The sequence below is a fragment of the Drosophila obscura genome, unplaced genomic scaffold (assembly GCF_018151105.1).
Source record: "Drosophila obscura isolate BZ-5 IFL unplaced genomic scaffold, ASM1815110v1 contig_36, whole genome shotgun sequence".
Taxonomy (NCBI): Eukaryota; Metazoa; Arthropoda; class Insecta; order Diptera; family Drosophilidae; genus Drosophila; species Drosophila obscura.
In genome coordinates, this window is record NW_024542824.1 from 1,118,555 (window position 1) to 1,142,492 (window position 23,938).

At 44.7% G+C, this 23,938-nt stretch overlaps 7 protein-coding genes across 9 annotated transcripts; 3 read left to right on the forward strand and 4 right to left on the reverse strand.

Annotated features, from left to right (window-relative positions):
* Nucleotides 1-268: 268 nt before the first annotated feature.
* On the reverse strand, nt 269-3,606 carry LOC111076955 (P protein). Its single transcript, XM_022371027.2, has 7 exons — nt 3,248-3,606; nt 2,734-3,117; nt 2,509-2,678; nt 2,098-2,440; nt 1,636-2,024; nt 1,252-1,578; nt 269-1,193 (listed from the first exon to the last, which is right to left on the reverse strand). Exons 1-7 carry the CDS (start codon nt 3,474-3,476, stop codon nt 519-521), a joined length of 2,517 nt encoding a protein of 838 aa, XP_022226719.1. The 5' UTR covers nt 3,477-3,606; the 3' UTR covers nt 269-518.
* Nucleotides 3,607-5,510: 1,904 nt separating this feature from the next.
* Nucleotides 5,511-7,396, forward strand: LOC111076957. Its single transcript, XM_022371028.2, has 5 exons — nt 5,511-5,954; nt 6,015-6,287; nt 6,354-6,754; nt 6,817-7,002; nt 7,063-7,396. The coding sequence occupies exons 1-5, from the start codon at nt 5,853-5,855 to the stop codon at nt 7,247-7,249; spliced, it is 1,149 nt and encodes a 382-aa protein (XP_022226720.2). The 5' UTR covers nt 5,511-5,852; the 3' UTR covers nt 7,250-7,396.
* Nucleotides 7,267-8,428, reverse strand: LOC111076958 (probable 39S ribosomal protein L24, mitochondrial). Its single transcript, XM_022371029.2, has 4 exons — nt 8,267-8,428; nt 7,961-8,114; nt 7,503-7,892; nt 7,267-7,431 (listed from the first exon to the last, which is right to left on the reverse strand). The coding sequence occupies exons 1-4, from the start codon at nt 8,348-8,350 to the stop codon at nt 7,316-7,318; spliced, it is 744 nt and encodes a 247-aa protein (XP_022226721.1). The 5' UTR covers nt 8,351-8,428; the 3' UTR covers nt 7,267-7,315.
* A 397-nt stretch (nt 8,429-8,825) lies between these two features.
* Nucleotides 8,826-11,169, forward strand: LOC111082108 (geranylgeranyl transferase type-1 subunit beta). 2 transcript variants are annotated; one of them, XM_041594747.1, is made up of 4 exons: nt 8,826-8,936; nt 9,147-9,258; nt 9,338-9,488; nt 9,958-11,169. In XM_041594747.1, exons 2-4 carry the CDS (start codon nt 9,149-9,151, stop codon nt 10,894-10,896), a joined length of 1,200 nt encoding a protein of 399 aa, XP_041450681.1. In that variant the 5' UTR covers nt 8,826-8,936; nt 9,147-9,148; the 3' UTR covers nt 10,897-11,169. The 2 variants fall into 2 exon arrangements, with proteins under 2 accessions (XP_041450681.1, XP_041450680.1); XM_041594746.1 differs by lacking the exon at nt 8,826-8,936 and having other exon boundaries at nt 8,979-9,258.
* On the reverse strand, nt 11,043-12,721 carry LOC111082109 (F-box/LRR-repeat protein 15). 2 transcript variants are annotated; one of them, XM_022378292.2, is made up of 2 exons: nt 11,794-12,718; nt 11,043-11,411 (listed from the first exon to the last, which is right to left on the reverse strand). In XM_022378292.2, the coding sequence occupies exons 1-2, from the start codon at nt 12,552-12,554 to the stop codon at nt 11,243-11,245; spliced, it is 930 nt and encodes a 309-aa protein (XP_022233984.1). In that variant the 5' UTR covers nt 12,555-12,718; the 3' UTR covers nt 11,043-11,242. The 2 variants fall into 2 exon arrangements, with proteins under 2 accessions (XP_022233984.1, XP_022233983.1); XM_022378291.2 differs by having other exon boundaries at nt 11,324-11,636; nt 11,794-12,721.
* A 2,230-nt stretch (nt 12,722-14,951) lies between these two features.
* Nucleotides 14,952-17,969, forward strand: LOC111076973 (protein phosphatase 1L). Its single transcript, XM_022371056.2, has 6 exons — nt 14,952-15,479; nt 15,586-16,035; nt 16,095-16,680; nt 16,740-17,003; nt 17,075-17,127; nt 17,208-17,969. The coding sequence occupies exons 2-6, from the start codon at nt 15,659-15,661 to the stop codon at nt 17,512-17,514; spliced, it is 1,587 nt and encodes a 528-aa protein (XP_022226748.2). The 5' UTR covers nt 14,952-15,479; nt 15,586-15,658; the 3' UTR covers nt 17,515-17,969.
* Nucleotides 17,970-18,396: 427 nt separating this feature from the next.
* On the reverse strand, nt 18,397-19,959 carry LOC111076976 (guanine nucleotide-binding protein subunit beta-like protein). The gene is made up of 3 exons (XM_022371060.2): nt 19,776-19,959; nt 19,459-19,670; nt 18,397-19,116 (listed from the first exon to the last, which is right to left on the reverse strand). Exons 1-3 carry the CDS (start codon nt 19,882-19,884, stop codon nt 18,481-18,483), a joined length of 957 nt encoding a protein of 318 aa, XP_022226752.1. The 5' UTR covers nt 19,885-19,959; the 3' UTR covers nt 18,397-18,480.
* Nucleotides 19,960-23,938: the final 3,979 nt, after the last annotated feature.

Here is a 23,938-nt window from a genome sequence, read left to right on the forward strand (position 1 = left end):
TTATTCTTTGTTTTTGCTTCCTAAATGCAAGTGGAACAAGTTCGATAACTCAGATATTATGCAGTTTCATGGAAAAATTTTGGTGCAATAAATGTATAAATAGACACTGCGGATCTACTGTATATTTAGCATACTGTACTTGGTTATATATCTTGAGACAACCTTGGGAAGCCCAAAAAGTTTGTTTTATTTTCAGCTGTTCGAGTATGTGTACACATATACAAATAAGCACCGTTCCATCCTTTTTGTATATTTTTTATTTTTCCAAATCACAAATAAACGCTTATATATATATATAAGATAGAAACACTTATACTCGTATACTCGCATACGAGAACATTAAACACACGCAAAGAGATTAATCGAATGCGAAAGGGTGAAAGCTGTCACAGTAAAATTACCACACAAATTACCATTAAATATTAATTGAAAAACTCTAGTCATTAAACATATGAGTACTAGTCAATAACTAGAAATAAATAGCCATTTACGTTATATGTAGCTCATCAAAATATATTTCAATGCCAGCCAAATACGATGTGGGCCACCAGCAGGTAGACTGTCATCAGGGTGATCTGTCCCATCATCATAGGAAATACTGTCCTCAGGTATCGAGTGAAGGAGAGCTTATAGCCATGCTGTTCCGCTATTCCCGCGGCAATGACATTGGCCGAGGCCCCGTACAGGGTCCCGTTGCCGCCCAGAGAGGCGCCCAAGGTCAGAGCCCAGACAAGAGGCTGGAGGGGCAAGCCAATCGACTGTTTGGCCACCAGCGAGGTAACCAACTTGACCATCATGGCTGTGACGGGGATGCTGTCTAGAATAGCGGAGGCTAAGGCCGACGCCCACAGTATTATGAATATGGCCATGGCCAGGCGATGCCTTTTGTCTACCGAGAGGATGACGTGCTCGGTGAACTCGCCGATGCAAGAGAAGAGGCCCAGTCGCTCGACGCACTCCATCATCACGAACATGGCCGCGAAAAAGAGTAGTGTGGTCCACTCGATGCGGTGCATCAGATGCTCCATGTCGTCACGGTTGAGGATGATCAACAGCAGAATGACACCCAGTAGGGCTACCCAACCCAGGGGCAGAGTCCTCCAATTCGGCACCGACTGTATGAAAAAGCAGACGATGACAAAGATCAAAGCTCCGGCGGACTGCAGCAGCAACGCCTTGTCTTTGATGGGGTACTGTGGATTAAAACAACTGTAATACAAGAAATATCGGAAAGTCATAGCCAATGCTTACCTTTTGCTTCAGCTCATCCAGGGTGTTGGCATATACCTCTGTGGATCCGACACCTCGCTGGAGGCGTCGCAGTGTCCGCTTCAGTTGCTTCACCTTGCCCTGGAGAGTGCCGCGCACCAGCTGCGCATCCTTGGAGCAGGAGGCCACTGCATTGAGAGCCCGCTGCCAGACCTTGATCTCGCGTCGCAGCTCGCGCATTTCCTTCGGTTCGTTCAGGCGCAAGGCATCGATGTTGTGGTAGAAGAGACGTAGATACAGACAGCTTTGGAGCACGGCCAGCAGGACGCCAGGAAATGTGTGCGCCATAAAGTTAAGAAAAGTCACATCCTAAGGAGAGACACAGCTCAAGAAGAGAAGGGATCGGGAGGATCTAGCTTAACTCACATTCTCCACAATGATGTGATTGGTGCTGACAATAATGCTGATGGGATCCCCAATGGGGGTGAGAGCACCTCCAATATTAGCATGCACAATGATGCCCATCACTACCGGAAGCGGATCCAGCTGCATCACCTCGCACAAGCGAATGGCCACGGGGGTGAGCAGAAGGACCGTTGTCATGTTGTCCAGCACACTGGACACCAGGCATGTCACCAGACAGAGACTATAGATCATGGGCCAAATCTTGCCACCCGATATCTCAAAGCAGAACACTGCCAGATAGTCAAAGACCCCTGTCTCTGTTAGTATCAGGATAAGCAGCATCATGCAGAACAGGAGAGTGAGCAGCTCCATGTCCATCCACTGGATTATCTCATTCATGTTTGGCCGATCTAAAATAATGATTGATTATAATATGATAATATACAAATTATCAACCTGCTGCACTCTGACTGGAGCGCTTACCATTAAAGCAGGCCAGAGCCGTAACCGATAGAATCGAACAAACCATGGCTATGAAAGGTCGCTCAAACACCTCCCACACCAACAGGGCATAGAAGATCAGGAGAATGAGGCCGGCGAGAATGCTGCCCATCCGAGCGTTGACTATTAGAGGATTGTAGCTGATTACAACTGCCAAATCCGTTGCCACATCGCTGTAGATGTGCAGACGCATCTCAGTCTCCGGCTGGGCCAGAATATCGCTCAGTTCCGAGCTCATTTGATACGTGCGATTCCTAGACACGGCTGGAGCACGTTCCAGCAGATCTTCAGGCAGTAAAGGCAGCTTCCAGGCCTGCAATGTGTTCTGTATGGTGGGGGGGGGAGTGAATCCATGCACTCAGTTGGAATGAAATGACACAACTTTAGACTCACCTGGAACACCTTGCTGCGGTTCTCTCCAGTGTAAGACGACACCTGCGGCTGCACAATCAGATAACTATAGCTAATGGTTTCGTTATCATGGTCTGGTGGGCAGACTTCCACGAAGGTGCCTTGGATCTTCAGACGAAAATCGCCAGCTGGTTTTTGCACCAAAGTGAAAACTAAGATATCGAAATGTTTGTAAAAATTCACTTTACTTTTCCTTTCGAAGCTCACATTTCCCATGTTCGCCCTGCGGCACATCAAGGGTCTTCTCCAGCAGATGTTTCTCCCCCACAGAGATGAGCACGACGGCGGCCAGCAGCCAGAAGAAGAGCAGTCCCAGACGCTTCCACAGCTTGTCCCACTGGCGTTGCTCCTTTGATCGCGTGGACTTGTGGTGGATGCGTCGAGCAAGGGACTTGGCATTGCCCGGACCATTTGCTGGATCGTGGTCTGAGTGCGTTGTGGTGGCCTCGTCATCTGTGGGATTCTCCTCTTGTCCCGGCTTAGTCTTGATATCGAGGAAATCTGAACCAGCAAAACTGGAACCGGGCTCATCCTGAATACGACCTCCGTTGTTCCCCTCATCATTTTCATCGCTAGCACCTTCAGAGGCGCCTACAAAGTGGTAACATTTGAATTAATTATGAGCCACTTCGGACTTTAGGCTAGACTTTCTCAAGCACTTGACAGGTAATTGATTGGATAGGTCTCACTCATCAAGGGTTATAATTGCACATTCACTCACCGTGAATGCGTTCGTTTTCCATTTGAAAGCTGGCCATGCTGGGATCATGTCGAATTTCTGCGGGCAGAGCGCGCCAGACCTGCAGCGATTCTGCAGCTATAACTGCAACCTGATTCTGGTGGGAGCCGCTCCGAGGAGTGGCTCTGTTCTGCAGCTCAATGCTGCTGCTGCTGCCCACGCGCGACGGGCTGTCCGGCCGCAGTTGCCTGAAGGTATCCCGCAGGCCCATGTCTAAGCAATCCCCAGAAATCCAGATAAGGAGAGAAGGGTGGTGTGTGATTTCTACAGGCGACGGCGAGGCACTACTATGAGTATAGCAGACATCTTTGCCCCACACGAGGCACGCTGCTACTGAACAAAATCTTAATGTGCCAACAGAGTCCGAGAGCGCATACGAAGCATTAGCGGGGCTTCGGTTTCCATTCAGCCGATGTTTGCTTTCAATATTGAAAGTGAAATCCGCCCACCCTCTTCCGGGGTGGAGGGTTCCCTGTGTTCCAGGATGGCGCAGGCGCCGTCTCGTTTTCCCTCAATTCTCTGTTTTGCTCAGCTCTTTCGCTGCTTTAGATTTACGTACGTACATACGTACATATGTATATTTTCGGACTACGTTGGTAAAAACTTATCAACAAGTTTCGCAGTCCCACGCTTGTCGGCGCTCTGCCAGTTTATAACTTATTCAAATGTTTTCACTTGACCCATTAATTTTAATGCACCACTCATTGCTCATACTACACGTCGTCTGGCAACTGCGCTATATATTTTTCGAGCGATTGACACGTACATATGAACGTAACAGTCCCGAAGAGGCCGCACCGTACATTTTGTAATCACCCGGTGACGTGCTCGGAGCTTACTCCAGGGAATATTCAGCCCCAGTCCAGACTTGCCAAGATGTGGGTTAGAATGGCCACCGGCGAGGCCAGGATCGAGAAGGAATAATTGGAAGTATTGATCGATTTTTGAGAAATATGTGAAATTATATTGCTAAATAATATGGCAGGAAATAAAAATATGTCTCTAGAACAGGGGTCTGGGCGCCCATTGCTCCGCGAGCTCTATTTTTTTTGGAATTGCTCCCAGCATAGGAAACCAATTCTTGTAGCCATACACAGCTTGTGCTGTGTACCAGCATACTGGAAGCCCAACACATACAAACAACTTTGTGTGATGCGATGCGTCCAGCAAAATCGGATTTGTCTCTTCTCTGATTGGTGTTAACCCGACTTTTGTTATGATTTTGTTGTTGTCTCTTCTTCGACTTTGCACTGTTGGTATTAGGTATTTGTGATTTTGGGCACCCCTGCTCTAGAACAATTTTGCATTGATACTGTAATGGGTTGTAAAATACGAATTGCTTAACATCAAAAAATTGATGCCATTGATACTAACATCCGTGTAATGTTATTAGAAGTACCCATTACTACAGTTGTCCCCGATATCTATTTTCTGTGCCTCGTCTTCTTTCTCTCACACGCACACTCTGAGGCACAGAAAATAAAATATCAGGCGACGACCACAAACTATTTTTTTTTACAAATATATAATATGTGTCTCTTGTGTGTCTTACCATAAAATAAAGAAATGAAAGAGTAAAATAGACGAATTTATTTCCTTTAAAACTTTTAGTGAAAAAGCCATAAGCGAACAGCACCTTCTTTATAGTACATACAAATATTTAGCCACAACGGTGTATTCTTAAAAGCTTAATATGTATCCTTAATCAGTAAACTTCAGAATCAAGCACAGAAAATCATATATTCGATGAGCAGCCACAGTGAGCGGACTCATGGTCAACCCATACTTTTGCTGGTAATTTATCAAAATCTTGATTATTATCCTACTGATGGATTATGCTGTGTTGGTCGCTTAGTACCTTTTTCTAGGGGTGGGTGGGTGTTGGGCACCTCGCCCCCACCCCATGAGGCACCCTCATATGCCATAGAGGAAGGACGTTCCTTCAGGTGAACTTGCATTTTATATGGACAATGACCAGATGTTAACGCTTTTGTGCCCCGTACTAATAGCTGAAAATGGGTGTAAGTGTTTCCGAGATTCACGGAGCTCACGGAATACTTGGGTATAATATTATATATAATTTAATATAGGCAATATGCCCCTACTGTTAACTACGCTTTTCAATGTGATGAATATACAAACCATAAAGTTTCTAGCCTGCTGTTGTTTTTGGAAATACTAAGCTCAGTGTGCCAATTCAGAACTTCTACAAACTGAGGCACGAAAGCAACAACAAATTGGAAAGCAAACACCAACCAGGTTGTTGACAACCTACACACACGCGCGCACCCTCGTCGAGAGAGGAGCAAGCAACTCCTACTGCTGCCGCAAGCGGGCGGCAGTGTTCTAATGGTGGTTGGGGGCGGCTTTTAATGGTTAGCGCGAAAAATATTGTTGTTATTGTGTTTTTCCTCATAAGTGGACAGTTGCCGCGGACAAGGCAAAAGCTCAGTCACACTTTGGCAGGCGAACGTGGAGGGACGAGCTAACGGACTTGGCCGCTAGTTCTGTGGTCGGAAAATTGAGCGACTGCTAAATGGAACATGTCATCATCAGGTTTTGACAGGTTCGAACCTTCGTGCAATGAATGATGGGCTGCGGTTCGTCCATGGAGACGCAATCGAATCCTGGCGTGACAGAGGTCAGCACAGAACTGCGACGAAATAGTGCCGGCGCCGCCGGTGTAACGGTAATTAGCCGCCATTAGATTTGAGCACCAGTCGAAATCAATATCCGGTTTCGTTCACAGAACATTATCAATGATTATATGCGCTTGGACGAGCAGATCAGCAAGATGGAAGGCAGTTGTCCGGGTCCCAGAATGGCCACCGCCGAGGCCTGGATCGAGCATCTGCAAGGAAAGCATGATGGGATGTTGGGATTGGATGGCATGGAGGTGGCACAACGTCAACGGGAAGAGCAGGGCACCACCGACATGGAGGCTTTGTCCCTGCAAAGTTACCCCCAGAAACGGGACGGCAATCAAATTGTGGCCAACACGCCCACCAAGGACCTGGCCCAGGTAAGTGCTACGAAATTAACACCATCAACGGCCACTAGCCAATTAAGTCCATTATGCTTCCCTCAGCTTGCCTACAACCTGGGCGTGATTGGTGACACAAGCAAGGCTTCCATGCACGAGGATTTCTTTGCCAACCTGAGCGAGTCCGCGCTCTATTTGCTCAGCATTCGCTACTATGGGGAACTGCTTGAGCATACCAAGGAGCGCCTGAAGACGCTTGCCGAGAACTACGCGGAGCTAAACGAGCTGTATGTGAGGCAAGATGGGATCATAGCGTACATTAGTGGTGGCACCTACATGACCCGCCTGGAGGAGACCATTGATGAGCAGCTAGAGACGGCCCGCGATACTCGCGACAAGTTGGGCAGCACCTTGGAGCAGTGGCGCATCTGTGGACTTCTCCTCCGAGCAGCCGCCAACTCCTCCTCGCAGGCACTGAAGCAGTGGCGTCAGCTTAGTAGGATCATGTGGGTAGAGCGAACAGAAGAGAGGTGAAAAGCATTTTCTGATATATGTGCATCTTTTTTAGTGATCCCAGGCAAAAGATGCAATGGGCGCTGGACTGCCGGAGTCTTCTTCACGCATCAATGATCTCGCTGGAAGCAGCTCAGCTTGCCCTGCCCCACGTGGAGCTGAAGTACATGAGCCATCGCCAAGTGCTGGCCGTCAAGCATTGCAATACCTACCTGATCACGGATATAGCCAACAAGGCGCGGTAAGGCAGACTGTCTTTTATTGTCCTGTCCTTATTCAATTCATACTGAATCCTTTCCAGTTATGAGCACACAAGCCGCGTCTTTGGGACCTACGAGGCAAACATGTCCAAGACATGCACATGGCTCTACGAGACATTCAACAACACGCTTCGCATCGATTTTGATAAGGCCGAATGCGCTGTGTCCCGCTTGTCGAAGACACTGCGCGACCATCGCGGGGAGCTCTTCATTACAGTGCGCAAATGAGAAAACTATTCGATTGCTTACTTTTGTTGTTTTTTTTACTTTACTCAAATAAAAATAAGGATAGAGTTAGTACCAATAGCTCTTGGCTGGCGTACGTTCCTCTTTGATGCCCATTTCCTCCATAATATCCATTTCGAAGGTGGACAGCTTCGGCTGGAAGGTTATCTCACCCACAACAGCCGCTACAAAGAAAAGAAAAGTACATCTTTAAATCTTATATATGTAAATATAGGTAATGCATAGAAGCTCCTACCTGGCGTATCTTTCTCGCGTTCTATGTAAGCATTTGGCGTTTTATAGTCATGCGTTTGGTTGTTCGTCTCTGGAATGGGGATGATTCGCCCCGACCGCATGGACACGCGTACCTTCTCGCCTTCCTCCGTGAAGCGCCATTCGAATTCGGTGCCCTGCAGATCGGAAGGGTCCACCAAACGAATATCATTGAGGACATGAAGTGGGGCCTCGGACTTGATAATGATTCCGGGGAACTCCTTCTCGGCACCTACGCGGCGGTAATGCCAATTGAGGCCCTCCACAATTACCCAATTGCGTTCGGGAATCACTTGCGTGACAATACCTTGCTTGCCCCTATCCTTTCCCACCAGAACCTCAATGCGATCACCGCGGAAGAAGCTCCAATCCTCTGAAAAGTAAACCACAATTGTTTTAGCAGTGTCGGGAATATGTATGTTCAGATAACTATGTACTTACCAATTGGCTCGATCAGTACCTTCCTACGCATTGTTGCGGGCATATTCTGTTGACGGAACTGGCCCGTCCATGGTCGGTTTGTGGTGTACCGGAATCGCTTGCGCTCCACAGTGCGTGGTAGGTAATTAGTTTCCCGAGGTGTTTGCCAATATACCTGAATAAAGTTAATTAAGAAAATTGATCCATTTTGAATATAAACCCGGAATTATTTCCATGCTGCTGTTACGTGAGCCCCACAGTATGAGAAGCGGTTAAGTTGGGGCCGACCTCTTGTATTCAGAGTGGGGGAGAGGAAGTATTTCCTACCTGTTTTTTGCTGCGCTCAATGTATTCCTTGGGCAGATTGGAGAAATTCTTCAATTTGCTTGCCAAATATTGTGTTATCCGCATTTTTTAAGAATAATTTAACAAAACTTAATAAATAATTTCGCCTCGTGAACAGCTGTTAACGGATAGGGCTGGGCTGATATTTTTTGTTGATATTTTTCGATATTTTCGGTGGACAACCAACAGGAAAACTTAAATTAAATGCAAACAGCAAACAAAATAAATATTTTTTTTAATTGCCCATAATATCGCAATTTCTCTCCCTATCTCACTGAAGAAAACGAAAATATATAAACAAGCACCCAACTGTCCACACACTGAGAATTCGAGTAGCGAAAATGAACACACACGCGAAAAATTATTTTTCAGAATTTTCTGCATTTAAGAAATATAAAATAGTACCTATGTATATGTTAAACGAAGAAAGGTCCAACAAGACCAGTTTATGTGAAAAATAAAATAAATAAAACAACTAGTAGCTCGATACCATGATGATAGTCGCAAAAGCATCGATACTATCGATAGTTCCCTCAAAGGTTTGACACCTCTAGAAGAAGCAACTTGTTGTTTTTTTTTGTACTTTGGGGGTTTTTTTTACCGTTCCCGCAGCTTTATATTACAATGCAAACCGGCTTACTATAAATAAAAGGTAAAGGCTAGACTATTTAATTGCGTACACGTGAAGGCGCACGGTCATTTAAAGTGTACTGCTGCTACGAGCGTGTGCTTAGTGGAACCTCAGAGAACAGGCCCACGACGCTTAGTCATATAAGAATACCCAAAACACACTGACACACTGATAAGAAGTTCCTGTCCATAAGTTACTTAAAAACAATAACCACAATGTCCTACCAAATAGATATGGAAGACAATACAGAGCCGGAGCCCGTGCTGCTCTCGAAGCATGCCAAAAATTTGCTGCGTTTCCTCAATATGCTACCGGCGCGCATGGCCTCGCATGACAACACCAGGTGAGAGAGTGAGCGGTGTGGCAGGACCAGGAATGAGGTCCTTCCAGTCCTAAAATCATTTATTTCTGTTCTCTCACAGGAGCACCATAGTGTTCTTTGCTGTCTGTGGTCTAGATGTACTTAATTCATTGAATTTGGTGCCACCGCAAATGCGACAGGACATTATCGATTGGATCTACGGCGGCCTGGTGGTGCCACGCGACGACGAGAAGCGATGCGGCGGTTTTATGGTAAGCATAAATGCCAGTCTGTCATATGAACAAACAAAATGTGAGCAACCCATTCCCATTCGCACCTTATCTTTATACGTGGCCCAACGGCAGACACTGCGACAGACCTTGCCGCATCTCAATGCCCCCAACGTATTGGTTTTGCGCTATTTTTTGTTTACTCTGGACAGATGATACGCGTCCGTCTGTTTTCCAACGGCTGAATCTGTAAAATTCTCATTCTCCAAAAAAGAAAACATTCATCCGGGCACAGAAAGTTTGTTTTCGCATCACATTTCGCATGATATATGGCTGCACCCACGGAATTGTTGGCACTCCTCCATTTGCGCAGCAGCTCGATTTACAAGTTCCCCCTCCCCCGCCCTCCCCCCATCCACCCTTTAGTTGTTATCACGCCAGGTCTTATCAGCGTCAACAAGCACCAGCACTTTGAGAGAAATCAATTAATGGATGGATCTCCTCTTTTCAGGGCTGCCGTGCTATGGTGCCGCTAACCGAGGATGTAGAAATTTTGGAATGCATGCGGAAGTATCAATGGGGTCACCTAGCCATGACGTACACTAGCATTGCAGTTCTGGTCACACTGGGCGATGATTTGTCGCGCCTGGATCGCAAGAGTATTGTGGATGGAGTGGCGGCGGTGCAGCGGCCAGAGGGCAGCTTCAGTGCCTGCATCGATGGCAGCGAGGATGATATGCGGTTTGTGTACTGTGCTGCCACCATCTGTCACATGCTCGACTATTGGGGCGATGTTGACAAGGAGGCCATGTTTATATTCATCGAAAAGAGTCTCCGCTATGATTACGGCTTCAGTCAGGAGCTGGAGGGAGAAGCTCACGGTGGGACCACTTTCTGTGCCCTGGCTGCACTGCAACTGGTCGGGCAGCTGCATCGCCTGGATGCTGCCACAGTGGAGCGCATAAAGCGTTGGCTCATCTTTCGCCAAATGGATGGATTCCAGGGACGTCCCAATAAACCTGTTGACACATGCTATTCCTTCTGGATTGGCGCCTCCCTCTGCATACTGGATGGCTTTGAACTGACCGACTTTTCCAAGAACCGCGAGTACATACTGAGCACGCAAGACACGCTGGTTGGAGGCTTTGCCAAGTGGCCACAGGCCACCCCAGATCCGTTTCACACGTACCTCGGCCTCTGTGGCCTGGCATTTACCGGTGAACCTGGTCTCAGTGCTGTGATGGCCAGTTTGAACATTTCCATGGCCGCCTATGTGCATCTACAGCATATTCACGAAATGTGGCGATCCAAATGCGATGAGGGCAAGAAAGACAACGACCTTACTATATCCAGCGCCGTCCAGAATAAATTAAAGCTGGCCAAAGACGGCGAAGTGATAACATCGACAACTGCGACTACCTCAACCTCGCCATTGATATCCGCACAATGATGGGAACCGGAAGGAATGCGCAAATTCACACTATTGTATTTATATTGGCCGTATTTTAGCCACGCTTTTAAATTACTTATATACATATTTATTGCAAAGGTTCGTGGATGGGAGTCTGAATGGAATTAAAACCACGAACTTCTGGATTTTATAGAGAGTACGTATAGGAGTAAATACGTTTATTGTACAGCTTAAATTAATGTGAACATTTTGTAAGATTAAGCCTAAAAGTAAATTAAAGCGTCCGATACAGTGGCATGTATTTACACAGCAAATATCTTCATTCTCCTTCTAGCCGGAAGTAGCCTCGAAAGTTATTGATGGTTCGGATAAGAAGTGGATAATCTCAGACCTGCAGGAACAGCCGATGATGCTGGCTGGCTGGCAGATTGTATCCCATGCTGGGTCGGTCCAGGTGCACGCGTCCTCGCAACGGTGCCAGAACCCGCTCGGTAACCAGAGGACACCGCTGCACCATCAGCGATTGCAGCCGGGGACAGGTCTTCGTCAGTGCACTGCGGGAAAGGTACGAGAGATAAGAGATCGAGATGTTGGACTAGTAAACAAGAAAGTCGCTGGGATAGAAGTCGTTCAGATTGTAGGCATTGTGGGCATTGTCCTGCCATGGCCGGTCGATGTATAGTCGTCGCTGGCGCAGCGGGGCCAGAGAATGCTCCGTGACTCTCGGACAGCGTCGGATAAGCAGTGTACGGAGACGCAGGCAGTGTACTGTCAGAGCGCTAGAAAATATGCAGATGTTCGGAAATGTGCAGTCGTCAGCCTCACAAACATACACGGACACAGCGATACACACGTACAAATATACACCAAGAAAAATATGGGATTGACGCCCCAAAATCGCAAATTGAAGGGACAGCGCTTGATGGGATTACTTACTGCACTCCATAGTCGGAAATAGCCACACAGCCCATCAAATTAATGTGCTCTAGCTCCCGGCAATAGTTTCCGATCTGGATGAGCACCTGATCCGTCACACTCGGGGTATGGGCCAACGACAGGACAGTCAGCTTGTTGAGCTTGCGGAAGAAGATGATCAGGCAGCGCTCGCCAATGGCCCCGCAGTGAGATATGTCAAACTCCACCAGCTTGCTCTGATGCAGGGTTAAGGCATCCACAGCACCGGTAGTGAGCCACTGACACTTGGACAGTTTGAGAATTCGCAAGTCCTTGCACTCCACTATAATCGGCTGCAGCGAGAGGGCCGTGATGTTGACGCATTCATTGAGATTTACGGCACAGAGACGGTGCTTATTGTTGGTCAGCAAGGGGAGCAGCAGGTCATCTGTCAGCCACTTGCAGCAGGCCAAATGCAACACCTCCAGCCGTCGGCAGCAGCGGGCCACCACCTTGAAACCCAGCTCAATATTGCTTGTATTATTCCCGGACAAATTTAGCTCTTGACGCTTTTCCAGCGAAGCCTCGGCAAAGCATCGCGCCGTCTGCGAGCAACAGCGCAAATTGAATATGTCCTTCAGCGACAGATAAGTCGCCATGTGTGGTATGAGCACGTCCTCCCAGCAAATGTCGAACAGCGTGATTTTAGCTTCGTGTGGCCTTGGCCTTGGGCTGGGCTTTGGTGTTCCGTTCCCGCCCATGGCCGCCAAGTGGGCTTCCTCCTCGACATGTAGACTGCACATGCGTCCGATTTCGTGATCTCTCTTCACGCCAAATGCACTTTCAATGCACTACTTTCTATACACTTCGTTTGCAACGTAATTCCACTGCGACACCTTGAGTTTTGTTGTTTTTCTATTGTTTACAATCGAGCAGCTGTTGCTTCAGCCATTAGATATTATTGCTGACTGCTAGCGGTGGGAGTCACATTTTAGTCGATGTTCAACGGAAAAATATTTGAATTTAGCACAAAGTGATTTATTTATGATGCAAGATCACGAGATTTATGGTCTCCCGAAAATGTTCTATATATGGGCATTTCCGACAAAAGGCCCACACGGCAAAAAAAAGATATTATAGTCAATAAAAATATTAAACAATTGCCGTGTAATTTTATGAATTTTACCTATAAGATAAGAGTCCGATATATTTAGTTCTTTATGAAATATATATACATATATAGAATCTGTTTATTATTTACAGTGTGTTTAGATTATTAAATTAAGTACATTCTACTTAATATGATGAATTTGCAACCAATGCATGGTTGTCCCCATTACCTTGATATAAAGTTCGCTATTAAAACTGAAAATTAATTTCTTCATTCTGGCTATAATTATGATCCGATCTGATTCAGATTCGGCAGTCTGGTAGATATGGGCATTCTCTACGATAATGCGTTTTTAGTTTTATCGTATCTTTAAAAATGTGCCTGTCACAGATTTTCGTCCTTTGTGTGGGCGGAAGGGGGCGGGGCGAAATTTTGAAATACACTTGTAGCAGTGGGATATCACATAAGTCTGGAAACCAAATTTGGTTGCCCTAGCTCTTATAGTCTCTGAGATCTAGGCGCTCATCGAGACGGACAGACGGACAGACAGACAGACAGACAGACATGGCTATATCGACTCGGCTATTGATGCTGATCAAGAATATATGTATATACTTTATGGGGTCGGAAACGTTTCCTTCTCTGCGTTACACACATCCACTTTTACCACAAATCTAATATACCCCTTAACTCTTTTTTGAGTACGGGTATAAAAAGGGATTGGGTGCTAGGGCCAAAGATATGAATGCCATATGATCGATCGTTCATATATCAGCTAGAGCAACCAAATTTTGTTTTCAGACTCATGTAATATCACACTGTCACAAGTGTTTTTCAAAATTGTTCACCCGTCCAGTTAAACAAGACGAAGGTTTGCGGCATTTGAGGCTGCAAATGTTCACGTATCTGTACCTAAAAGTGGCACCCGTCCCCCCTCATGATTCATAAGCTTATGGGAGGGACAATCTTTGTTGCAGGCAAAACCCTTTCCTACCACAGTACTTGCACACGTATCATATGGCTGCAGTCCGGTAGATACATATCTTCATGGCCGTCGAGTTCTTAGAGTCTATAGCGCAAATCTTATTTAAATCGTATTACAATATATGTACAGTTGAGCAACCATCGCGCCAAATCCGGTCAAGATTGAGGCTGAATAATCAGTCGAATGAGTATTTGCGGAATTTACCAGGTCGGACGGTTTATTATCTGCTGTGCTAGAGGGTGTACACTGTACAAACTTCTATGCATACAATATACCATACAAAACTTTGAATGTAAAAATGTAATATAGATTTGTTTGTTGTTTATTTCGGTTTGAGAGAGAGAGAGAGAGAGTGAGAGAGAGAGAGAGAGAGAGAGAGAGAGAGAGAGAGAGCAGCAATGAAATAATTGAGCAAGGAATAATCATTACGGAAGCCAGAGAGAGAGAGCGCGGCAGAGAGAGCCCTCAGCATATTGTGTGTTTTTACGGTCTTTATATGCTGCTGCCATCATTTTTTTCCATTTTCCATTTCGTTTTGTTTAAGTTTTTCTACACATCGCGTGCTACAGCTCTTGTGTTTTCAATTTATAATATTATAAATATTTATTGTTCCTTAAATTGATATGGATCGACATCAGAGGCGGTCGTTGAGGAGTTCTGCAGGTATTTATCTGATGAAAATATAATAGCCATGTACATAGTTGTACAAAAGTACAGTTAATGGCAAACAAAAGCAAAGGTCAAGGTAATGCGGAAAATTCTGGTTTAGCTTAGCAACTCATAAACAATTTCATATGTTTCCATATCCCCCCTTTGCGACACAAACCATACATCAATTCGTACATATCTCTCCGGTCGAGAGTATTTTTGTCAGTATTCATCGATAATGGAAATATCACCTGAGCAGATACACAATCTTGGAAAACTTAATTTGATCATTAATTAAATAAAATATGTCCGTTCTCCATAGATATGTTATTATATTAAATCGAATATCAAAATTGAGGAAACTAGTCGTCGCGTCCATCGATATAATTACGATATATTTTTAAAATTATCATGTATATTTTGGTATATTTTTTCGGGTTCAGTGTTATATTTTCTCAATAAATCCGCGGTTACACTGCCCAGAACGGTCAACAAGTGCTGGGTTTTTTCAATTTTAATATTAATTAAATTCAAACGAAAGCTAAACGAACAACTAAGAACGTATATAAACTTGGCATTGTTTAGCATCAGACTTTCGGCTCCTACAGTGCGTGGGGAAATATTTATTGCGACATAAATGCAGACACACACACAAGCACATATGCTATGACAGATGTTCGATGTGCTTGAATAAAATACACATAGACGACTCACGCACTCACTGGCTATAATAAGAATCTCTGAAAATATTTTAAAAATAATCCCAAAGAAAGCAGGCGAGCAACGTCCACGACCAATAATGACAGCGGCAAAAAACGAGAATCGTCTGTAAGCAGCAGAAAAAAGGGACAGAAACGATACTTAAAAGAAAACGGGAACACACAGGCAGCGCAGCGCAGCGGAAAATAAGCAAAACGACTACAGCAGAGCCAGAATAGATTCAATTCGACCCGGCTGACGTGCAGCGTCAAGTGTTTCTTCTGAGTACGTTTTCGTAATGGGGTTGGAACCAGCCCCTATCAAAATGGTTTCTTTATTAATCTGAGGTGTTTCTTCATTTCATCCCTTACACCCCACTGCATCCTCATAGCTGATTCCATCGCTTATACAGACCCAAACTATCTGCGACCTAAATCTGAGAGACAGCAGCAGCAGACCTTTCCATGGACGACGAACTGGAAGATAAGGTGTTCTATCAGACATACGTTTCCCACATGAAAATCCTCTCGAAATTTGCGGTGGGCTTCTCATCCATCAATTCCCCACTGGCCTACATATGGAAGCTGTGCCGCCTTTATGTCCTCCGACCGGAGGTAGTTTTCTGCGGCCTCATTCTGTTCGTCTTGTTGATCTATTTGCAAGCGGTAGATGTATGGGGTCGCAGCATTCTGGGACGCATCCAGGCCTCGTTTGGTCGCCAGAAGGCCGCCAAAATGATGGAGATGTCAGCCATGGCAGGGGACCACCAGAGCTGGGAGGAAGTGAAGCAGCAAAGCTCAGCCTTTGCTGTGCTCGGACGCAGACCACGTATGGAGGATAGGTATGCTGGTACACATCTCAATCCTTCCAGCCCATCAGCTAAGCCTCTTTGTTTCCCAGATTTATTCTTGAGGAGAACATCAACAACAACACGGGCGTCTCCTTCTTTGCGGTCTTTGATGGGCATGGTGGCGAGTTCGCCGCTAATTTTGCCAGAGATGTACTCGTGAAGAACATTTACAACAAGATAATTGAGATGTCCAAGCTGCTGAAGACCGAGTCTGGTACCGGCGATTATGACAAGAACCCCTATCTGGTTCGCAAACAGAGCAGTCGCAAGGATGCCGCCAACAAGGAGAACACAGAGCCCGACACCGCATCTGTTTCCCGTCGCGACAGCTTGCGTAAGGCCCACAGCACCACGGCCGATTGCAGCTCCTTGAAGCAAAAGCCAACGGAGGCATCAATTGCCGACATTTATACAGCCCAGCTGAATCTGGCGATGCGAGCCAGCGGCAATGGTGCGGCCATGGGCTCTTCGTTTCTCAACAACAACAATAATGCACAGAATGGCGGAACAAACGCTGCGCCGCCCGATCTTGAGGCCAAGTGCTACATCGAGAACGGCCGCATCAACTTTGGGAAGCTCATCACAGACGAAATCCTGTCCGCCGACTACAAGCTGGTGGAAAAGGCCAAACTAACGGTAAGGAAAGTCAGCCCGTAGTTCTTGAAAAATGTTTAATCTGGTGATTCCGTTTTTAGACCAACATTGCAGGCACCACAGCCTTGATAGCCATTGTTCATGGCACCAAACTTATTGTCGCCAATGTGGGTGACTCCCGGGGCGTCATGTACGACTCGCGTGGCATCGCCATACCGCTGTCCTTTGACCACAAGCCCCAGCAGGTGCGTGAACGAAAGCGGATTCACGATGCCGGTGGGTTTATTGCTTTCCGTGGGGTTTGGCGTGTGGCTGGAGTACTTGCCACATCGCGTGCAATGGGCGATTATCCGCTGAAAGATAAGGTACTTAGAAAATTATGCTCATCAAGTGATTATTGCGCTCTAATCTGAATGGCGTTTTTGTCTCCCAATAGAACCTTGTGATTGCCACGCCTGATATACTGACCTTTGAGTTAAACGATCACAAGTGAGTGCAGCGAACCAGAAACTCACAGATAATCACTTATTTCATTCTACTCCATATAATTCTGCCGTTCCGCATTCCAGGCCACACTTTTTGATACTTGCCTCTGATGGGCTCTGGGATATATTCAGTAATGAGGAGGCCTGCATCTTTATCCAGGAGCACCTTAAGGACTCAGATTATGGGGCCAAAGCCCTCACAATGGAGTCGTACAAGCGCGGCTCCGTGGACAACATAACCGTGGTGGTGATTGTCTTCAGGAATGCTGTCTACACAATTGGCGGAACATTGGCGGGCAAGGTTGCAGACGCTCCTGCTGCTGCTCAACCGATGGCCAAATCCCCGCCCGTCGCTGCGGTGCAACGCTCGAATTCAATCAAAACCAAATGAGGACTACGCCTCAGAGTGCCTGCTAAGAGTTATAGGAATCTTTAGCTTTCCCCCATCCTTGCCCTGCGCTGTACTCCCCCCGTCCCTTCATCCACAATATCTAGTTAGGCAAGATGTAAAATTCTTTGTTAAATGTTATATGTACCCAAAGGCAGCATCACATACACCATACATAAGCATCACACACACCATCCAAATCATGTACATGCTCACAAAAGGAAAACTTCCTTTAGGAATCCCATTTATTGTTGTCCCATTAGTCAAATATTGTTTTCGCATCTTTCCCCCCACCACCACATTGCCCATATACTTTGTTCCCAACCAGACGCACACACGATACACCGCACGCATCTTCTGACGTAATTATTTATTTAAATTATTTGTTATACGATAATTGTAAAACTGGAAACATTTTCTAAAATGTGTTTACAATAAAGAAAGCACTAGAGAATGCAGGAGAAATCTTGTATTTCCTGAAAGGGAACAAGCGAATAGATGAGCACGAGGATTAAGAATTTAGCTGTAAATATCAGCTATAGCAACGAAAACTGGAGATATCGGATAATTTTATTAAATATCCCGCTTACAGGAAACTAAAGAGTTTCATCAAAGACAATATAAGTATATACTTATATTGTCTTTGGTTTCATGCCAAGCAGCTTTATTTGTAGCTTATGTAGCAAACCACTTTAAAAAGCAGTTGTCAGGGAGCTTTTTAATTTCTTAGCAGTCGATAAGCTTCTTATAAAAGTCTGTTCTGGAAATTCCAATCTTCCCAAATATCTCTCTTCCGTTGGCAATCCTCATTTTCTCTTTTTTTTAATATTCAGATTCTCCCATAATTACCCATCAAACAGCCACAAAATATAACCAATTTCCGCATTATAAAGGACGCTTAAAATTTTATTTTTGTTTTCGCTTCAACAAATCAAATGGGCGACCAGAGCATAGACATAGTCCAAGAGCTTAATGAGCTGATACAGACACTTGCCAGACGCGGATGGTGTTGTCAGAGTAGCCGGCGAACAGAGTCTGGCCGTCGGTGGACCAGGCCAGGGACAGGCACTGGGGTTGATCGGCCTTTGAGGTGGGCGAGACGACCTCGGGGCGCAGCTCCTCGACGGTCTTCTTGCATGCCAGATCCCAGATCTTGATAGATGGGCCGTAGGCGACGCACAGCCAGTAGCGGTTGGGCGAGAAGCACAGGGCATTGATGATGTCGTTGTGCTCCAGGGTGTACAGGTTCTTGCCATCATTAAGATCCCACAGCAGAGCCTTGGAGTCCTTGCCGCCGGAGGTGCACAGCGATCCGTCGGGCGAAACGGTAACGGTGTTCAGGTAGCCGTTGTGGCCGTGATGGTTGTTCTTTAGCTTGCAGTTGGCCAAGTTCCAGACCTTGACGGTGCGATCCCAGCCGCAAGACACGATGATGGGATTCGAGTGGTTGGGCGAGAAACGCACGCACGACACCCAATCGGTGTGGCCATCCTCCTGGATGGTGAACTTGCACTCGGCCAGAGTGTTCCACAGCTTGATGGTCTTGTCCCGAGAACCAGACACGATCTGACGGTTATCAGCTGAGAAGGCCACCGACAGCACATCCTAAAAATCAACGGAGAACAGGCATTATAAGTCGTGGCATCACTATAGTAGCGTTCTTAGGATCAGTGGGGGGTATTTTCAGTATTTGCCTACTTACGAAAGAGCCTCGAGCAAATGGGGGTACGCTGACTTGGCGGAGAACCGTTCGTACCAGATGTCAACCAGAAATTCTGCCTCGCATAGGCGCAATATTTTCAATCTGTACATGATAATGGCCCCGCCCCTCTGCTTAACCACACTTCTAACCATACTCGGGACCATTTACCAGAACAGATCTTATTTTTGTTTCAAAAGCAAATCTCATTTCCCTGAGCAACTAAATTAATTGAAAACTTATCCCACCTTGGTGTGTCCCTCGAAGCGGCGAGTGGTCTTGCCGGCAGCCAGATCCCACAGGCGAAGGGTCTGATCCCAGGAACCGGACAGAGCGTAGTTGCCATCAGACGAAAGCACAACATCACTGATGAAATGCGAGTGGCCGTAGAGGCGCTTCTGGGGATAGCCGTAGTTGGTGTCCTCATCGCGGGTCAACTTCCAGACGATTAGGGTCTTGTCTGCAGATGAGTAAACACAACATTAGATGCGTCTTTCGGATGGCAGAGATATCTGCGGATTAGATTCGGCTTCTGCATTCGCGAAAACGACATCCGAGTACTTGCCACGGGAGGCCGAGATAATGGTGTCGGGATCCTTGGGGTTGGTGGCGATCTGGGTGACCCAGCCATTGTGGCCGATCAGGGTACCACGCAATTGCAATGTCTCAGACATTTCCAGTCAATTATATATTTGCAACGGGAGCGCAATTGAAACACGTCCAAAGGCGCTGCAAGCTGGCAGAAAAAGAGAAAGATCCGGCCAGTGCTCTGCAAGTTGGCAAATGTCAAAATTAAAATAGTACTGGAAAACGCACGGAAAATACCAAACTAGAGAGTATTTAACTAATAGTCTTCATCAACACGCATGCAGTTTATTTTAATATTTAATATTTATTTGTTCAATTTAAATTTAATATTGTTTTCAAGTTCAACTTGTATAAATAGAACGCACGAAAGAAGTTTTTTTTTTTTTGGTTGGTCTGTTGTAGCAGCGACCAGAAACGATGTATCGATATGTGCGAGACACTATCGATTTTACTACCACTTTCTAGTATTCATAGAGATGAGTAATTGGCAGCGTGATCGAATTTGTATTTGTATTTTTCTCAAAGAGAGTAATTGGCCAAAAGAAAACTTCCAAGCCAAGAAACTAAGTGATATGTTATATACACACTTACATTCGATGTGTTTTACGACGCGTGATTAAAAGTCTAATTTAGCTTCTCTTACAAATTTCGCGAGTTCCCTCATATGTAGAAGGATATTTGCTTTAAAGAAATCGTGCGTAGAGTTGTAATACTTAAATATTTTAAATTTACGCCTTAGGGGCATGAGTCAGTTGAAAATCAGGTGATTTGCAGATTCAGTTACGTTACATGTTGGACATAGGTCACAACTAACTATTTTGCATTTTTTCAAAAAAACGTTGTCATACGTATGATTTATCATGAGTCGATTTAGGAGTCTCATATCCTGAGCGTTCCATCTAACCTTCTTGTGCCAGGGTTCCCTTGGAACATTTGGAAATAAATCAAAGAAAAAACCACCAGACAATGAAGAAGCCTGCTTTTAGTAGTCATTCCATAAGGCAAAAACTCTTTTCTTGACCTCTCGACATGCTTCACCTAACGTATAGTTCAGCCTAACAAACACCCCATTTGAGATGGCAGGTTTTGCAGCTTCATCCGCTTGTTCGTTTATTGGGATACCCATATGCCCTGGCATCCAGTAGATGTCTACAGAGATTAATTCTGGCCATACCAGTAAGTTGTGAATATTTGCCACTGGATAGGCATCTGATTCTGCATTTTTTAACATATATATAGCTGCTAAACTATCCGTAAAAATAGCTACTTTAGTTAGTCTTAATTGCTTGGCAATGAGACAGGTCATGTTAATTGTAAATAATTCAGCCATAGCAGACGAAATTTTTATCTCTGATTTAAATCTATAAGTCTTTTTTCCGTTTACATCAATAATACCCATACCCACTTTACTATCACATATTGAGGCATCACTTGCAAAGATATGGTACTTTGTTTCCTTGAGATTGTGGAGAATTTCATAATACATAACAAGAATTTGTTCTTTAGGTACATTTAGTTTGTTTATATTAAAGGGGTTACTATGTAGATGCAGTCTTTTATTTGCGGTGAAAGTCACTGCTGGTTTGGTCATTTCAAAAATATCCCTAAACTTGTTTGCTACTATCGTGTAAGACGAATTTACTGATTGAGAGCAGGTGTAACTATTGTAAAGATCGTAGTTTTGAGTCTTTAATCTCAAAAGCTCTTTGGCAGTTAAAAACATTGCTCTGAAGTTTGGGTGCATTTCACCCGCCAACGCAAAAATCACATGCTTTGGAGTATCTGGTGTTACCCCTAAGCATCGACGAAGCGCAGCGGCTTGTCTCGAAAAAAGTTTACCAAAGTTACCTTTATTTAGGTTTGCCATGGTGGTCGACGCATATTCAGCTTTTGATCTAATGTGTGCTTTGTATATATTTGTGGCAACTTGAGGTCTTAGGCCACTTTTAATATTGGTGGCCATTTGCAACAGTTTCATGCCAACTCCATATTCTATCCTTATTTTTATACCCGTACTTAAAAAAGAGTTAAGGGGTATATTAGATTTGTGGTAAAAGTGGATGTGTGTAACGCAGAGAAGGAAAATTTTCCGACCCCATAAAGTATATATATTCTTGATCAGCATCAATAGCCGAGTCGATATAGCAATGTCTGTCTGTCCGTCTGTCTGTCTGTCTGTCTGTCTGTCTGTCTGTCCGTCTTGTTGAGCGCCTAGATCTCAGAGACTATATGAGCTAGGGTAACCAAATTTCGTTTCCAGACTCATGTGATATCACACTGCTACAAGTGTATTTCAAAATTTCGCCCCGCCTCCTTCCGCCCCCACAAAGGACGAAAATCTGTGGCAGGCACAATTTTAAAGATACGATAAAACTAAAAACGCAGTATCGTAGAGAATGCCCATATCTACCAGATTGCCAAATCTGAATCAGATCGGATCATAATTATAGCCAGAATGAAGAAATTTTCTGTTGCTTCCCCTGCCCGCCCTCCTGCAAACGATAACACAACTCATTTTCCTTCTCGCTCGCACACTCTGCCGCGTTCAGTGCGCGAGCAACCCCTAGCGGAGGAGATGTAGAATATGAATGGAACATGTACAATCTACATGTTAGATGTAGAATAGACATTGTATATGTAGATGTAGATATCAGATGTAGCAAAAAAATGTAAAATGTAAAATTTTTTTTTTTTCTAAAATTCTTAAAAATCATAAGCTCAAAAATGTATATACTGACTGAGTACGGGTATAAGTAGAGTCGCGTCCCCAGAAGCGACTCACACGTTCCTTCTCGTTTCTACATGTTTCTTGTCAGACAAACTCGATGTGATTATTCTACCCAGAAACTTTATTTCGCTGACTTCAGGGATACTTTGCAGATTCAGAACGATATTTACTATCGTTTTTTTGAATGGTGTCATAGCCATAACCGAACACTTAATTGGATTCAGGTTTAGTCCTAGATCTCCGCAAAGGAGCTGAAAACTGTCGATCTTGCCTTGTAAATTTATTGCAGCTTCACAAAAAGTGGGTTTGGCTGACAAGATTATGAAATCATCAGAAAATTGAAAAATCTTGGTGTCGTTGTCCTCAATTTGATGTAACCGAAGAGTATACAGATTAAAAAGAACTGGCGACAGACAGCTTCCCTGTGGCAGACCATTTGCAACCTTCTCAGTCTCCGAACCTAAATGCAAAAACCTTACTGACAAGAAATTTAGAATCCATAGTATAATTTGGTTAGGAACTTTTAACCACAACATGATTTTTTTTAGGAACGCCAAATTTACACAGTTATACGCATTTTCTATGTCAAGGCAAGCAACTACTATTTTCTTATTTTGCCGTTTGAGGCAGTGAATGGTTGACAAAAGATCGTTTATACACATGGAAGCACTTTTCTTTTTCCTATAAGCGTAACACCTAAAGGGCAGTAACTTGTTCTTTTCCACAAACTCAGACAATCTATTTTTAACCATGCCGTTTACAGATTTCGCAAGAACTGAGATTAGCGATATTGGTCTGAAGTTTTTGATGTCATCTAGTGGTTTACCACATTTTGGAATCGGGAAGATCTTAATGCTACGCCACGCATTTGGAAATTGGCAGCTATCATATGACTCATTAAAACAAGACAATAGTTTTTGTATTAACTCTTCCGAAAGAGATGCTAGCATTTCATGTGTGATCCCATCAATGCCACCAGCCGTTGATCTTTTATTTCTAATAACCTCCCTTAATTCCTTCATAGAAAATGTTTGTGTACTCTGCGAGTTAGCAATGTTATTAGGAACAGTTGCAATTAACTCTGTTTGTGGAATTTGACTGCTCAGAAAGTCTAAATATTCCCTGTTATTGGATGGAGACAACTCTTTCATCTGAGGTTTCCCTAGACCTTTAAGATTCCTCAAAAATTGCCAAGATTTCCTAGACGAAGGATTCAGATTAATCTCTTCAATTTTATCCTGATAAGAGTTTCTCTTTGCTTTTTTCACAGCATTTTTCCATTCTAGTCGAGCTTGGCTGGCCGCTTCAAAGTTGTGTGTATTTGGATATTTGATAGCTTTAGCTTGCGTAGACTTAAAAATTCTATTTAAACGTGTAAGTTCGTCAGTCCACCAGAACTTTGGAGACCTTTT

Bases quoted from the DNA above. Each gene is read 5' to 3' on its own strand.
- LOC111076973 (XM_022371056.2), top strand. From the start codon at position 15,659: ATGGACGACGAACTGGAAGATAAGGTGTTCTATCAGACATACGTTTCC. The intron at 16,036-16,094 runs GTATGCTGGTAC...TTTGTTTCCCAG, and splicing joins AGACCACGTATGGAGGATAG to ATTTATTCTTGAGGAGAACA. The intron at 16,681-16,739 runs GTAAGGAAAGTC...TTCCGTTTTTAG, and splicing joins TGGAAAAGGCCAAACTAACG to ACCAACATTGCAGGCACCAC.
- LOC111082108 (XM_041594746.1), top strand. From the start codon at position 9,131: ATGTCCTACCAAATAGATATGGAAGACAATACAGAGCCGGAGCCCGTG. The intron at 9,259-9,337 runs GTGAGAGAGTGA...GTTCTCTCACAG, and splicing joins GCCTCGCATGACAACACCAG to GAGCACCATAGTGTTCTTTG. The intron at 9,489-9,957 runs GTAAGCATAAAT...TCCTCTTTTCAG, and splicing joins AGCGATGCGGCGGTTTTATG to GGCTGCCGTGCTATGGTGCC.
- LOC111076957 (XM_022371028.2), top strand. From the start codon at position 5,853: ATGATGGGCTGCGGTTCGTCCATGGAGACGCAATCGAATCCTGGCGTG. The intron at 5,955-6,014 runs GTAATTAGCCGC...TTTCGTTCACAG, and splicing joins CCGGCGCCGCCGGTGTAACG to AACATTATCAATGATTATAT. The intron at 7,003-7,062 runs GTAAGGCAGACT...AATCCTTTCCAG, and splicing joins GATATAGCCAACAAGGCGCG to TTATGAGCACACAAGCCGCG.
- LOC111076955 (XM_022371027.2), bottom strand. From the start codon at position 3,476: ATGGGCCTGCGGGATACCTTCAGGCAACTGCGGCCGGACAGCCCGTCG. The intron at 2,441-2,508 runs GTGAGTCTAAAG...CCCACCATACAG, and splicing joins ACCGCAGCAAGGTGTTCCAG to AACACATTGCAGGCCTGGAA. The intron at 1,579-1,635 runs GTGAGTTAAGCT...GTCTCTCCTTAG, and splicing joins ATCACATCATTGTGGAGAAT to GATGTGACTTTTCTTAACTT.
- LOC111076976 (XM_022371060.2), bottom strand. From the start codon at position 19,884: ATGTCTGAGACATTGCAATTGCGTGGTACCCTGATCGGCCACAATGGC. The intron at 19,671-19,775 runs GCAAGTACTCGG...ACTCATCTGCAG, and splicing joins CATTATCTCGGCCTCCCGTG to ACAAGACCCTAATCGTCTGG. The intron at 19,117-19,458 runs GTGGGATAAGTT...GTTGATTTTTAG, and splicing joins GCTTCGAGGGACACACCAAG to GATGTGCTGTCGGTGGCCTT.
- LOC111082109 (XM_022378291.2), bottom strand. From the start codon at position 12,554: ATGTGCAGTCTACATGTCGAGGAGGAAGCCCACTTGGCGGCCATGGGC. The intron at 11,637-11,793 runs GTAAGTAATCCC...CATATTTTCTAG, and splicing joins ATTTCCGACTATGGAGTGCA to CGCTCTGACAGTACACTGCC.
- LOC111076958 (XM_022371029.2), bottom strand. From the start codon at position 8,350: ATGCGGATAACACAATATTTGGCAAGCAAATTGAAGAATTTCTCCAAT. The intron at 7,893-7,960 runs GTAAGTACATAG...TTTACTTTTCAG, and splicing joins GGTACTGATCGAGCCAATTG to AGGATTGGAGCTTCTTCCGC. The intron at 7,432-7,502 runs GTAGGAGCTTCT...TTTTCTTTGTAG, and splicing joins ACGCGAGAAAGATACGCCAG to CGGCTGTTGTGGGTGAGATA.